At 44.7% G+C, this 15,452-nt stretch overlaps 1 protein-coding gene across 1 annotated transcript; it reads left to right on the top strand.

Annotated features, from left to right (window-relative positions):
• Positions 1 to 3,403: 3,403 nt before the first annotated feature.
• On the top strand, positions 3,404 to 14,821 carry WDR5 (WD repeat domain 5). Its single transcript, XM_065737234.1, has 14 exons — positions 3,404 to 3,532; positions 4,907 to 5,097; positions 5,924 to 6,032; positions 7,284 to 7,357; positions 8,272 to 8,361; positions 9,002 to 9,091; positions 9,445 to 9,528; positions 10,547 to 10,602; positions 10,712 to 10,758; positions 11,328 to 11,403; positions 11,943 to 11,976; positions 12,443 to 12,517; positions 12,899 to 12,986; positions 13,967 to 14,821. The coding sequence occupies exons 2-14, from the start codon at positions 5,017 to 5,019 to the stop codon at positions 14,065 to 14,067; spliced, it is 1,005 nt and encodes a 334-aa protein (XP_065593306.1). The 5' UTR covers positions 3,404 to 3,532; positions 4,907 to 5,016; the 3' UTR covers positions 14,068 to 14,821.
• Positions 14,822 to 15,452: the final 631 nt, after the last annotated feature.

The following is a 15,452-nucleotide window of genomic DNA, read 5'->3' as shown; positions in this document are numbered from 1 at the left end:
TGATGAAGCTGAGAGAGAACATGATGATGCAGAAAGTAATGGGCAGAACTGGAACTTGGACTGACTCATTTTTTGTAGTTCTGAGAACTTGGGTCACTGAGAGAAAGGGCATGAAAAGCCCACCCAATATTCTGTCTGATCTTAGTGTCTTTTATCAGGATGCAGCAAGAGGCATTACTTGGGGAAGCCATGATATTTTTATATGTATAGAAAGAAGCAGAGCAACTGTGGGGAAAAAAGAAAGGGACATGACCAAAACAATTTGGGAAGTGAAGCTGCCTGGCCAATGTGGTTAAGTAGCTTTGGCCACAGTAAATAAATGTATTTAGAAACTAGCTGCATCTAAATGGTTTTGTCACGTGTTCAGTGTGATGTAGAAACCCAGCACCTGCTGTTAACATGGTGGTTTGCACAGGTAAGCAAGCTTATGAATACTGTGTGCTACTGAGTAGGCAGTTTAATAGATACCAGAACATGCTAGATTTCAGCTGGACAAAGCCCTAATGTATTTCTATGTATTTTCTTCCTTCTCATTCTTCCCTCTACTGACTGGAAAAAATGGTAAAGAAAAGCTCTACCCCAACAGTAACACATTCAAACATCTTCATTTCTAAATGACAACAATAAAGATACTTGTATTTTACTAAAACTAGATATATACTAAAACAGGGACATGAGCTAACTGTATGAAAACATCCAGACATAGCTGCAGCCATTTGCACCAGCCAAGAATAAAGTTCCTGGTTCACAGAAGTGCTGAGAACCTGCTGCTCCAGTTGAAGAGGCTGGGAGAGGCAGGCTGTCATCACGTCTGGCAGTCAGACCATGTGTGATTCAGTTTGGGGCCCTCAAATCCGCAGCCTTCACATATTAACTTGGCTGAGACTTGTACTGGGGGGAATCTGCATTGGATGACACACTATAGCATGTTGCTGGACTCTAATCTTGCACAAAGTCTTAGCTTCTCTCACAAAAACACAGGCTGCTTCTTCACAGGTCTTTCCTAACGTGGAGTTCTATACATGCAACGTTCAATAATCTTACTTGAAAATAAGTTCTTCAACATTCATTGGGCCTTTGTGTTTGAGCACATCCTGCCCAAGGCAGAATGAATTGAATTCTAGCTGCTTTCTGCTGGGATGAGTATCCCTAATTTTAAATGAACAAACGTTGGCAGTGATGCAAGTAAGGTTCATATCGTAGTGGGGGAGCTAGAAATATCAGCTTGGAAAAGGTTCAGTGTTTGGTTTTAAATCTCAGAAGAAACATACGAATGCAATGTATCTTTGATTTCAGCATATTCACAACGGCACAAGAACAGCTATATGTCAGGGATCAGCTGCTCTTTAAAAGCCTAAAAGCAGCAGCAGATCTCTCACAAGTTCTTACTCCCTCTGATTCTTGAACAGCACTGAACACAGTATGCCTGTTCTCTGTTTGAGCAGCTCAAGTAAATAAAAAGTCCTAACAGAGGTTTCTAATTCTGCCAAATTTATAAACATGGGCTTATATAGCTTGCAAGCTTAGTGTCTTATTACTCACCATTGCAAAGGTAAGCATGTGCTTACTTTTTGAAGTAGTCAGGTCTAAAGAGCAGATCCAGTGTGTGCTGAAGTTAGCAGGAGCTTTTCCACAAACATTAATGTCTCTTGGATCAAATTTGCAGGACTGGATTGGTTCTTGTCTCGGTGGAACCTGTGACAGAATTGTATATGTTAGTCATAGCAGGATCCACGGCCTCGGATCTGTTCGTGACATTCTTAGAGACATCCAAAGGGCTCACACCAGCCCTGAAATCAGCCACTTCCCTATCATCTGAGCCACTCGTGGACTTTTCTTTCCCTTTCAACATTATGGGAAGCTTCTCTCCCCCCAAGAAGCCTCACAGACAGGTGTCGTTTCCAGTGTACTTGGCAGATCACCAAGTTCAGGCTATTTGGAACCAAATGGAATGAAAGACTTTGTGAGAGAGAAGCCTGCCAAGGCTTTCTCAGAGAGGGAATTTGGACAGAGATCGCATCCTGCTGATCCCAGCTGTGGCAGCACAGCCTGCAGAGCAAGAAGGACCCTCGCAGATGACTCACAACCCACAAGTTCAGTTTCATCCAAAGACAATGGGCTGTCCATGCAGATTCCCTGGTGCTCACATTATGTAGTCCCAATGAAATGTCTTTGCACACGGAGCAGCATTTTTTTTTTCCTGTCAAAAACCCAGTTTAGCACATACTTCGACAAATGGGACTTAAAAAAACTTTACATTTGCTAAAGAAAAATCCAGGACACTCAGAGGCTAAGGGGTTATTCAGGATTATGATTACCATTTGTATTTGAAACTTTAATTTTCAGTTCCAGAGAGATATTAAGCAGTATAGATGAGGATATGAATGGAGAAAGCTGCTTTGTCTTCCATGGTGAGAGGAGGCATGATACAGAAACGCACACTCTTGTCTCCTATGTGAAACAAATCCACCCTACCCGTATCACAGGAAGGTTGCATAAATACACAGCATTACCCTGCTGATTTATGCTATTTTTTTTTAAAGAATGAAGACTATACACCAAACCCATCTGTAACAATCAGCAGCGGGAGTTAAACTGGCTTTATTTCCTAACAGCATGGCACGGACAGAGCATCTCTTGCAGCTCCGTGCCTGTGTTTTCCCCATGTTCACAGGGCAGGGTTAATGCTCCAGACTTTGGCTGTGGGTTTCCAGACTGGAGGCGAAGAGCTTTGGCTTCATTGCACCACCGCTTTTTTTCGGCTTTTCCTTTCTCTGCTGCCACCACAATTCTTGGAGCCCGCAGATCTTCCTGTGTTACAGGGCCAGCTCAGGACACGTGTCTCGTTTTCTTCCCTCCGAGCGAAGGCAGTTGGGCTGCGGTTCAGAAAAACCCACTGCTCTCCAGCAAAGCGCTGAAACCCGCTGAGCTTCGAGGAGGGACGTCTGCGTGGAAGCGGAATGCCTTGCTATGGCAGGGCACGGCCCCGCAGCCAGCCTCACTCGGAGTTACGGCGCGGCCCACCCGTCAGCCTGCCACACCTTACACATTAGCTCAGCCTCATCACAACTTTTACACGCGTGACGAGCGTGAACTTTCAGTGCCTCTGTCTCCTCCTTCCCCAGGGCAGCCAGGCCGTGGGCACCCACCTGAGGGAGGGAAGGAGGCAGCCCAGGGCCCAGCTGCAGCCCCGCAGTGCCATCCGACGCGCTCCCCCTGCTTAGGCGGGAAGGACACTGAGGAGGGCGGTGCTTGGCCCTTTAAAACTCCTGGCTCTTTAAGGCACAGCCGTCCGCGAGCGACCCACACTTTTTGGCCCTCGGGCCGCGCCGTAACGCTCCCGGGAGAGAGCGGCATTGTGCAGCCTTTGGCCCGCAGCGCGCATGCGCCGTGCCACATTCCCCGCCTGGCGGCCCCGGAGCTGCCGCCGCCGCCGCCGCGTTCCCCTCCGCCCCTCCCGCGGCAGCGCACCCCGCCTCGCCGCGGAGGAGGAGGCGGCGGCGCCGGGTCCCCGCCCCTTCCCCTTCCCCCGGTAAGTCACCGCCGGGCGCGGCCTGCCGGGCTCCTTCAGCTCCGGCCTCGCGCGGGGCGCCGCCTCTCCTCCCTCCCCCACCGCCCTCGGTCCCGCGCTGTGGCGGGAGGGGTGCGCGCTCCGGCCCTGCCGTGCTGCCGCTCCACGCCCCGCGCGGGGACCCCGGGCCGGAGCGCGGCCCCGCGTTGTGCACGCGTGTGTGTGTGGGAGCGCGTGCAGCCGTGCGGGTGCGCGTGGCTGTGCCCGTGTGTTCACGCGTGTGCCTGTGGGTTCTCGCAGCTCGCTTCTTCGGCCCTCGGGAAGTTTTCTGCTGAGTTCACCCGGGCTTCGCGCTGTGGGTGTGGGGAGGAAGGGGGGTGTTTGCAGCGGGGTCCTTTGTAGCTGGTGCTGGTCGTGCTGCCCGTGCCGCGTGCTGCAAGCCCTCGTGCTGCACGGCAGGGTGCTGCTGGGCTGCTCCTGCTCAGGTTTGTATGAAGGCGCTGCTGTCCCTGAACCAGAGCTGGATGCAGGGAGCAAACTGTGTGCTTGCTCCAGTTCCCAAACGATTTCAGGCTGCGTTACAGAACTGAAGTCGCTGTTACCAGTAAAAAGAAAAGAGTCTGTGCTGCGCGGCGTGCTTGTAAAGCAGACAGGCAACTGGTGGCACTTCGCTCTGTGCCCTCTCATCCCTTTCTGAGGACAGGATGCTCAAAGTGCCAGCAGTGCCTTGAAAAGTGAATACAATTCCTCCCAGATTTGCTGCCACGAGCAAAACGAATGGTGCTTGCGATGCTGCAAGTGGATGGAAAAGACAAATCCTTACGGTGTGAGAAGGAGGTTATTCTGTTATGCTGCTGAAGTGCAGTGAGACTGTTCCCTCTGCAGCGTCAGCCCTGATTGCAGGGTGCAGCACAGCCCTTCTCAGGTTTTGCTACAGAAAGCAAATCTGGTGAGGGATCTCAGTCAGGGATGTGGTGCTCAGAGCATTTAGGGGCAAAATGTGAGACTGAAGTACTTGAATTAGGAGATGAAAAAAACCTGGTGGCTTTGGAAATGCTTTATATACAAAGAATTGCATTTGCTACGTTACAAGTATTTCTCAGGTGTTTTGAGGAATATGAGATGAACCCTCCCACTGCACCTGAAAGCTGCTCAGCTTGATTTCTGGTGATTGGCACAGAACAGAGTGATAAATGCTGTCTAGGAACTGATAATGGTTCTGTCTTTGGGTTCTTGATCTTGCATGCTAATAGACCTGAAGGCATAAAATAGCATGTTGCTGAACAGATGTTGAACACGTTTCTTCATCATGTTTTCTGCAGATCTGCAGTTTAGCTGATCTCGTTCTTCTAGCTGCTGCTGATCTTTCTTTGACATGTTTTGTTTTTCTTCCAGGGTTTTGTTTCCAGCAAGGTTCTGCTCCCTGTGGCAGGGGCTGCCCTGTGAAGCAGCACGTTCATTCTCCCCTTCAAGCACCATAAGTCTCATTTGCCAGCTTCAGAACCATGGCAACGGAAGAAAAGAAACCCGATGCAGAATCCACCAAAACACAATCTACTCCTTCCTCCTCAACCAATCAGAGCAAGGTGCGTGTGGGGCTCTGAGCAGTACCTGTGTAAATGCACGTGGCCCATACCTGCACGTGCACCAGGCAAACAGCAATTAGAGAACTGAACCAAGTTCAGATTAAGAACTTCTTAATGTGTCTTTCTGCTGTTGTCTGTAGAAAGAAACACGCTAAGGATTCTAGGGGAAAAGCGAGTGGGGTGCAGCCTCTTTTGTAGTGTTGGGGTTGTTGCTTTTTAAGTTTCTGCCAGGGAAATTCTCATTGCTTTGAGTGTTAGAAAATTGGTTGGTTTGTGTTCTTGGAAAGGCAGTAGGTAGCTGAGAACAGGTGGATTTATGGTCCAGCAGCAAAATGGGAATGCAGTCAGTATTCAGATTCTTTGAAGCCTGCAGATGCTCAGGTGAGATATTGCTGTCTGACCATGCAGCTTCCAGAAGTGATGAAAGAGTGAGGAAATAGAATTGTAGGTGTTCCAGGGAGTCTGCCTGTGGTTTGCTTCACAACAAGAACTACAGGCATTTAATGGTACTACGTAGGTCACCACTGAGAGTTTTATTTTAATCTGCCAAGCACTTTTGCTTGGGCTGTTGTATTGTTATCATTTATTAGTTACTGGCTTGAATGAAATTCATATCAGGGATGAGTTTGGTGTTGCATGTGTCTGTAAGGCACTGCTGGCTCCAGTCAGTAAGGGCTTTTTGGATTTGGAGAGGGAAAGGAATGTAAACAGTGGAATCTGTTATGGTGAATGTTTGTGTGTTTCATTGAAGTGTAATCACTTAGTGTGATGCTGAGAAACTAAACTGGGAATTTATTCAACTCATTCACATGTGTTTTTCTTCCAGCCTGCACCAGTAAAACCAAATTATGCTCTGAAGTTCACATTAGCAGGACATACAAAGGCGGTCTCATCGGTGAAGTTCAGTCCTAATGGAGAGTGGCTAGCCAGCTCCTGTAAGTATTGCTTTCTTACTGTCTTTCAAAAACGTGCAGATCTGGGCCTTGTAGAACTGCTTGTCTTAAGTGAAACCCTTACTGGATGGAGAAGGGATAAGTGTCCTTATTTTTCTTAAAAGGAACAATGCCAAAACTGATGGCCTTCGGGGCAATCTAAGATTTAAAGTTCTGTCACTTTCAGTGTATTGCTAAATTAGTGTCTTTTCCCATTCAGTTTTCTTACTGGGCAGGGGGACAAAAGCAAACACAGGATTCTTGCCCCATCCCAGTGCTTTTCTGCAACACTAAAGATCTAGCTTTAGCTTTTAGATTAAACTTTGCAGTACCTGCAGGCAAAATTCAGCTCTGGGAACTGTGGGCATTAACTTTGCACTGCTAGGCTGGATTGTGGAGTGTGGAGGACTGGCCATGTGCTTCCATCTGCTGTGCCTGTGGTTCTTAGTGAGTCAGAGCCTTAGATTATCCCAATGAAATGTGCAGGTCTCGCTCTCTTAGGTTGTAGATCAAGTTCTCTCCCTGAAAGCTTTGGTATTTCTTGCAACATTTACCACCAAGTAAACTGCTTGACAGCTTTCCTTAGAGAATGCCCTTATATTAATCTCAGTGAGGAACCATATACGAAGAAAGGGCAATTAAAAAGAACAACGTTGAATGTGATGCTGGGGTCCAGTCAAACATCTTCCAGACATGGGAATGACTTTGGTCTTTGGCTTAATTACAGATTGCCTTTATAAGGCCAGTATACCATGTATAAATCACTTATGTTCAATTACCCTTATGAAAGACACTTTCTCCCACACCAAGGTTTTCAAACCTCTGGCAAATATCAGCCTCTTTTCTCTGGCCTGTTTTGCAAGTTAAAGTGGGCAGTGTGTTTGGGTTTTTGCAGGCATTAATTCATTCCAGGTAGTGATGTAATTTTTGTTCTTTCTGGGTAAAAGCATTTCATGTAGAACAGTACTACTTCTACCACTGGCAGTCTTAAACAAAAGTAGAAGCTCAAGTTGTCATCAGAGAAACTAAAGCAGCCAGAGCCTGTGCATTCCAGGCAGCTTATGTAATCCCAGTTGCTGCAGTGAATGTGGTGTACATGGGACTGTTCTTTACCAGTTACATACTGCCTTATACACTTGGCTCTGCTTGGAGAGGGAGGGCTGTCCACCTTTTGCAGAAGCATAGTTAACACATCCCTTTCCTCCTGATGTCTGTCAGTGCTGCGTGTCTCTTAACTGGCACATTCTTTTCCAGCTGCTGACAAACTTATTAAAATTTGGGGAGCATATGATGGCAAGTTTGAAAAAACGATATCTGGCCATAAACTGGTAAGTATGAGGAGACCACTGTGTGCTTGGAAATGAATTTCCTTGTAATGAATTCATTTTCCTTTCTTTTCCTCATCCAGACATTTCCATTCGTGCTTCCTTTGACCCGTGCAGAAGGCTTGTTCTTCAGTCTCTATATCTCTTTATTTATACAGTCCTGTGCAATAGCCTGGAGCTGGAATTGCTCAGGTGACAGCAGGTCAAGCTGGAAATGTGGGTGAAGTGAGGGCTGATAGTGAAGTACCTGCATGCACACTGCCTGCCCGTTCTCTTGAGTCCCTCCATTTCAGCAACACCAGCCTCCTACAAGGAGTATTACTGGGTGAAAATCCTTGTGAACGCCGTATCCTCTTCTGTCTTTCCCTTGTGTCTGGTGCAGAATGGCTTGCCTTGTAAGGAGATTGAATTTTTCTTGTGGCTTTGTCTACGTAAACACAACACTTACTCATTCTCCAAAGTTGTAGAGGAAACACAAATTCCCAAACCCCTCTGTTTTGTTTCCCCAAATGTTTTAAGTGCTGAGGTTTCAGAAGCAAAGATGAAGATTCACCAGATGGAAAAACCAGTCAAGTCCTGTTCTCCTCCAGCCCTTAGGAGCTCGGACCAGAAGGAGCAAACTATTTGTCATGATGAGAAACCACTTATTCAGATTAGTTTATGTAATATACTGTTTGTAAATTCCAAGAAAGGGTGTTGGTGGCCTCAGTAAGAGCTGTGTGGAGAAGCCATCAATGTTTTTGGAGTGTGTGGCCCAGCTTAAAGTGAAGAACTGTCAAAGGAGCTGTAATCCAGTCAAATTAATGAATTTGCATCTCTCAGTGCTGAATTTTTCACGCTTCAGCTGTGCATATGGAGTCTATTTCCCATTTTCCTGTGTCAATAAGCAATAAGAGCATTGTTTTCTTTTGTTTTAGGGCATCTCTGATGTTGCTTGGTCATCAGATTCTAACCTTCTTGTCTCTGCCTCTGATGATAAAACTCTCAAAATATGGGATGTAAGCTCGGTAAGAACAGAAACTTACAGAAACTTATTTGCCTTCCTTTTCCCTAGAATTGCTGCCTTAAGTCAAGTTCTTCTGAGGGACAACCTTGGCATGCTGTGATGGGAGAAGGCAGAGTTATAAACACTGATACTCTTCAGTAGCTCCCACTTTGCTGCTTAACATGAGCAGCTGTCTGAATGGGCAGTGAGGATGGGAGAGTTATGCTGCATGCTTTTGGGAAGAGGGCAATGCTCATGGGTGCTGTGAGGACTCTGACTATCTTCTGGAAGTGTTTCAGTCTTAACACTGACCATGCAGGCTCAGGTTTCATTTCTGAGAGCAGCCTCTCGAATGGAACTTAAAGCATCTTTGTTACTTCTCATCGTGGGCTCATTTATCTTTGCTTACAGTGAGAACTGGGTAAATTGGTTTCAGTTTGATTAGGTATGTTAAACTGCTTGGCTTTCCCTAATTGCCCAAAGGGTTTGAAAATTTGTGGTCCCTGAAAAAGTCTTTCCTTTGTTTTCCTTTAGTTGATCTTCTGCCCATCTAAGTCTGTGGTTAGAGATGGTTTCTTTTTGTGCTGCACCATGTGGCTTGTCTGAATGCATGTATGGCTGTAGAGGACTCTGCATATTTAAATCCATAAATCTTGTTTCAGGGTAAGTGCTTAAAGACATTGAAGGGGCACAGTAACTACGTTTTCTGCTGCAACTTCAACCCTCAATCAAACCTCATCGTTTCTGGATCAGTAAGTGATTTTTGTTCCTCTGTACACAGCAGTTGCTGCACATCCCTTATTTCGATTGTCTTCCTCCACAAACACAACTTATAATTAGGTGAACTGTGCAGTGTTACTGCTGTCCTGGGGACGCAGTCAAGTCTTTAACTCATCCTTAACATGCAGTTGTCTTTGCGTGTGGAGGCAGAGAGCTGTGTTTGCAGTCTGTTATTGCTCCTCTGCGTAGTGCTCATGTCCTAACCTTTCTGATGCAGCTGCAGTGCAGCTGGAGGAAGGCATGTGTGTCTAGGCTTGCATTGAGCTGTAACAGGTCACAAATAGGTGCATCATAACATGACCTCCTGTGTTTTTTCCATCTTCAGTTTGATGAAAGCGTGAGGATATGGGACGTGAAAACAGGGAAGTGCCTCAAGACGTTGCCTGCTCATTCTGACCCAGTTTCAGCTGTAAGTCCTTTTTGATAAATGAACACACTAACGTACTTATGCTCTTATTGTGAAACTCTTATAAAGCACAGTGAATGGGCTGTGGTTTGTGGATGGTCATTGCTGGATGAGAGCAAAATTAAGAGCCTTATCTGTAAGGCTTATGTGGTTTTGTGTCTTGAGGCTCTGTGCAGGGAGCAGTGAATCGTGATGTGCTGATCATGTCTGAGCGTGGCAGTCTGGTGCTGGAGTACAGACTTGAGGAATGGAGGGCAACCTGGAGTTGCTTACATCTGTTGCTTTCTTGTTCCAAGCTATTGCTGAAGTCTGGAGCACAGGGAAGTTTCAGAGCACACTCCAATCTTGTTAATTCATTTTGTGAAAATGACTTGGATTGCAACCTTATCCCTTCAAATGAAGGAAAAGCAGGTCTGAAGCTTTTTGAAATGAAGGGAGCACTAAAGGAACGTAGCGACTCAGATGTGTCAAACCATACCTGCTTTAAAGTGAGCAGTCTGATCATTCTGCTTTACCTAGGAGGTGTTTCACATTTACAAATGTACACTGTTCTAATTATTATTTTAAATTGCAGCATTTTCAGGTGTAGTTGAAGGCATTGAGTTGATCTCAAAACACGTGAGGTTCCATGTCCTTAAAATTGTATGGTGTTATCCCCAGGTTAGACATTGCTATTAAATGAGCAGCCAGTGGTGTCTGAACAGTATCTGTGTGTTCATATTGTGGTGCTGCTCTTAGCTTCTGAGAAAACATATTTCAGTTCCTGATGCTTGAATGTACAGCTGTAGCTAACTGCCATTTCCATTTATGCCAGGTGAACTTGGTGTAGGGGGGGGAAGAATCTTGTTTTGATCCTATTGCCCACCTAAATTTATAGCTGTTGTTTGGATATCATTGCCTTTCTGCTTCTATCCATATGAACTGCAGTGTCAGTGGTGGGAGGTGAATACTTCTGATAGGGCTTAAAAATCTGATCCTTATGAACATCAGTTATTTTCCCCTGTCTTTTATAATATTACAGGTGCATTTTAATCGTGATGGATCCCTGATAGTATCAAGTAGCTACGATGGACTCTGGTAAGTGGTTGTTTCTTGTCTGCCACAGTGTTCAAATCTATTGCAATTAAAGAAATACTACTAATAAAGCTGATAGTGGTAGTAATGAGTCCCATGTGGTTTTTTATAGTCGAATCTGGGATACAGCATCAGGACAGTGCTTGAAAACACTCATTGGTAAGTAGGAGGGCTTCTTGTTTGTGCTTCATTCTTTGCTGTTCAGCTGCGATGCAGCAGCTCAGAACTGAAACAGAGTTGTTCATGCTGTTGGATATGATGGGAACAGTCTGTGACTGAACAAGCTGTCTGCTTGCGTTGCTGATGTGTGCTAGCATAAAGCATCCTGTGATCAAAGGTAAAAGGAAACCCACCTATAAGGCATATGTTCCCAGACTTTCATATTCTTATAAAGCATTATATAGACAAGTTGACGTGGCTCTGAAGAGCAGTGATGTATATACTCTACATTTTAAAAGCCATTTTATTGCAGATACGTTTTTGCTCTGACAAGTGCTGGTGGAAGGAAGGAAAGTTCAGTTACAGAGGGTTATTTAAAATGCTTGTGAGCAATGTGTTTAATATCCTTCCATTGAAAGACTGCAAGCAATCACTTTCTTACACCTATATTGCTTGACTTACCAAAGAATAACAAAACTAAAAGCTTTTAACAACAGATTACTGTCAAAAGAAACTCTCTGCCAATGTGACAATACAACTGTTTAATAAGCACTTTATTTTCACTTTAGATGATGATAACCCTCCTGTGTCCTTTGTGAAATTCTCCCCGAATGGCAAATACATACTAGCTGCAACTTTGGACAAGTAGGTATTTGGAAAACAAAAATCCACAGACTTTGAAGTGTTAATGAATATCAGATAAAACTTCAGTTTGCTGCTCATTACCTGTCGTGATAATGACCCTGCACAAGTGCATACACACTGCTATATTATATCCAAATTAAATTCAGTAGCTTGATTGTTCACTTACTCTGAACTGGCTTATGTCTGAGCTGTCTGAGAACCCTTCAGTCCTTCGTTTACTTGCCTGAAGCATTCCAGTGCAAGACTTGAAAGTTGAAAATCTGGCAGCAGTGAGTGTATTGAGGAGGGGGACAGCTTGTAGGGCCATCCCTATTTCCAGATGGGTTTCTCATCCTGTGAAATAATGCAGCCTTTCTATGGGAAGAGTACTAATGGCATGTCAGTAACACTGATCCTTTGGGGTTTAACTAAAGCTGCATTCCATAGCCAGGCTGCAGTGCCCCTTGTAGACTTCAAGAACTCAGGTGTGGAGATACTGTCTGCTACTGGAAACTGGTGAGAAAACACAATAATTAAGTCTGTGGTTTTCTGTTTTCTAGCACTCTTAAGCTTTGGGACTACAGCAAAGGAAAGGTAAAAAAAAATCTGTCTTGCTCTGTAGACATAACTAAATGTATAGGAGAATCTGAATTTTGTATGTGCTTATTAACCTTGCTTTATATTTAATGAGTGTTACAGCAGAAAAGCATTAGTAACTCTTTATTGGGTCTTCAAAGCTGCCTTCAAAAAACCAGAAAAGCTCATGCTCCTGCACAGCCTGGAGACATTGAGTGCAGAAATGCTTCTGTGAGCGTTAAATTTCTCTTGCTGTTTTTCTCTGTGGGAAGTGACAAATTTAGGGGCTTTTTTTAATTTTCCTTCTTCCCTCAAAATTACATAGTGTTGTAGGGCAGAGATGCCCTCTGCATCCTCCAGATAAGATGGCAGGGTGGGAAGCCTGGGCAGATATATTTAATCTGCTCTGACAAGAGGGTTTGTCCTTGGCTGTGAGAAAGCTACTTCTCAACTGTGCTTGTGCCTTGTGGCCTTTCTCTTTCAGTGCCTGAAGACGTACACAGGACACAAAAATGAGAAGTACTGCATATTTGCAAATTTCTCTGTTACTGGTGGAAAGGTTAGTGTTTGTTGGGGCTGCTTTTACTGACGTGCAGTTCTTACTGCTTTTCTCCATGGGATGAGTAAGGGTGATGCACGTGTCTTGTTCTGTAACTTGATTCCCAAACCCACCTGAGCGTTGAGTGTCCTGCTCTGGCTGAGGTGCACCCTCATGTAGCACCACCTTAGCATCTTTCACTCCCTTAGTTTTCCTCTTCTAGAAAAGACTGAGCAAAATGTTTTGTTGCCTGTATGCACTGGATGGTCTGAGACACTGAACTGCATCAGTCATGTGGTGTTGGACCTTCCTTGTGATGCAGTGGCAGTGAAGTGTTTGGCAAGTACTAGTAGGTGGATATAAATGAAGGGTGATTAAAATAACTTTCCTCTGTCCCTCCAGTGGATTGTATCCGGTTCAGAAGACAACCTGGTTTACATTTGGAACCTTCAGACAAAAGAGATTGTACAGAAATTACAAGGGCACACAGGTATGGAAGAGCATTGTTTTTATTGATAGGTATCCTTCGTGTCAGCTTGCAATGAGGGCTCAGCTCTGCTGTTTTCTCATTTTGAATGTCAGACCTGTTAAATCCTGACTGACTGAAGCTTGATTGGAGCCTCCATGTTGGCTCCTTTTTCTGAAGTTTGTCATTGCAGATGTTTGTTTTTGTTTTCACTGTAACAGTGTTGAAATCAGCATGCAACAGTCTCTTCTGAGTTCAGAACTGGTTAAGATATTGAAGCGACTCAGAATATGGATGACTTGAAATTACTTACAAACACCTTCTAAAGCTGCAGCTCTTGGAAGGATAAGAACAGGCACAGTCCTGCTGTTTGAGAATGTGTTCATGTGTGGCTGTTTCTTGAATGCAGACTTGAGCATGTATTGAGATGTCACCTGCTGGAGACTTCAGTCCCATGAGAGCATTCCCAGTGTGCTAACTAGAAGGAATTGTGATGCAGAATTCAGTCATGCTTATCCCTTTGCAGGACCATTGGGTTAGACTGCAAGCTGAGGCAGTGGCAGCAAGCTTTTGTTTTTTAGACTAGAGCAAGATGCTGAAGAATAAATGCTATCTAAATATTGAGTAGGATGCTAGAAAATACTTGAGCTGAAAAGGAGGGGACCAAGCACATGATATGCTTGGTACATATGTAATAGGCCAACAGCTTTGTGAGGTAAGCAAGAACTAGAATCTGGAGTGTTCTTGAAGTCTGTGATGTGTGAAACACTTCCCAGCTACTGCTCTCCAGCTGGGGAGCCCACGCCAGGGATGCTCTTTTGCTAGCAAGTACTTCTTATTCTGTAAATGGAGTGAGTGTTGAATAACATTTTTAACTGTGCAATAAGGGATAGCAACGTGGCTGTGCTGTTTTACAATGCAGCAGTATGGATTTATTTTCAGAAGCTATGAACCTGATCTCATTGCTGTCAGTGACGTTTGTGTCTCTTTTTCTTCTTGCTTAGATGTTGTAATCTCAACAGCTTGCCACCCAACAGAAAACATCATTGCATCAGCAGCACTAGAAAACGACAAAACAATTAAACTGTGGAAGAGTGACTGTTAAACGTTCCGGTATCACTGTAGAGACTGTCAGGAAAAAAAGTGTTTTTAAAAAAATATATATTAAAAAAAAAAAACAACAACCACATGAGAATAATAAATCCCGTTTGGCAGGAAACCTGAAGAATATTTGATAAAGTGGTTTCTGTTAGTCTTGGCCCAAAGAAAAACGCCTTAGCTCCTTGCTAGAACTGGGCAGCGTGGTGGGGGAAAAAAAATGAGATGCAGTGTCTCCTTTTCTTGCCTGATCTTCTGGCAGACAAATGGATCGTTCCGACATCGTGTTACAAGTGTCAGCCTTGTGTTGGACACCCCAAAGATACTGTACTTTATGGGCGTTGCTTCTGGGCACTGATGCTGCTTAAGGAAGAGCTGCCAGCCCTCTTTGTGACAGTGAGTTAAGTCATGAGCCTAGAGATGCGTGGATTTGGTTTTTTGGTTTTTTTTTTCTTAACGTCTGATTTTTTTTAATTTTTTCAGAATGTAGGTTCTAGTCTCTCTGGAAGTTTCTGTATTGTTTTAAATAGGAGTACTGCATCTTTAAGGGTGCTTCATTTTAAACACTCAGCTCAAACTTTGTGACCAAATAAAACCATGCAGTTCCAGATTTCCCCCTTCCTGCCCCTGACTTGACTCCTGTGGTGAAATCTCTTCCCTTCTGTATAGTTGCTTACCTCTTGTTACGTGTGTTTAATAGATGCTGTTCTAGAGCAAAGTTACATTTCTTCTCTTAACCATTAAAATGACTTCTGCTTGTAGTTGTTCTCAGCATATTTTATTTTCCTTCTGGCTAAAAGGAAACTCACACGACACTGTAAAGTTATTCCAATGTAAAAAAGGAAGAACCCAGACTTTTGTATTTTGAAAATCCATCGTATGAAGCTGTGTTGGTTATGGCATGACTCTGTATCTGTTTCAGCATTGGTATTTCTTTCCTCTTTTGTCATACCCACGTAGTGTTTACACATCCAAACAAATGCCATACGCCGTAATAAAAAGGTGAGATTTTCTGTGTACTCGTGTTGGTAAGAGTGTAGTGCTGTGCAGTGCCTGTGTCTTTTGCAGCCTCTCTTAACATCAGGTTTAAGAGAGATACTGCTATAGGAACTGTGCTGACTGAAGAGGGGCGAGGAGGGGAAGCAGCTGTGCTTACACCTGCTCTGAAGGAAGGGGAGCATTTGTCTGAGGAAACGAGGTATCCTCTGCTGGGGCAGCATCAGTGCAAACCCTCACACAGACAGTGAGCTATGGGGAAGGAGTCCTGCCCCCTGCAGCACACACCCGGCAGGCTGACCATGCAGGAGCTAGCTTTTGCTGGCTGTGGGTAATGAATGAGCTTAGCTTCTTCTAAGGGCTCGTTGATTGCGAAGGGCTCCTCCGGGAGGTGGA

The sequence above is a fragment of the Cyrtonyx montezumae genome, unplaced genomic scaffold (genome assembly GCF_038088225.1).
Source record: "Cyrtonyx montezumae isolate F1298 unplaced genomic scaffold, pur_monq_1.0 scaffold_20, whole genome shotgun sequence".
NCBI classification, from domain to species: Eukaryota; Metazoa; Chordata; class Aves; order Galliformes; family Odontophoridae; genus Cyrtonyx; species Cyrtonyx montezumae.
This window is presented reverse-complemented; position numbering and strand designations above follow the sequence as displayed.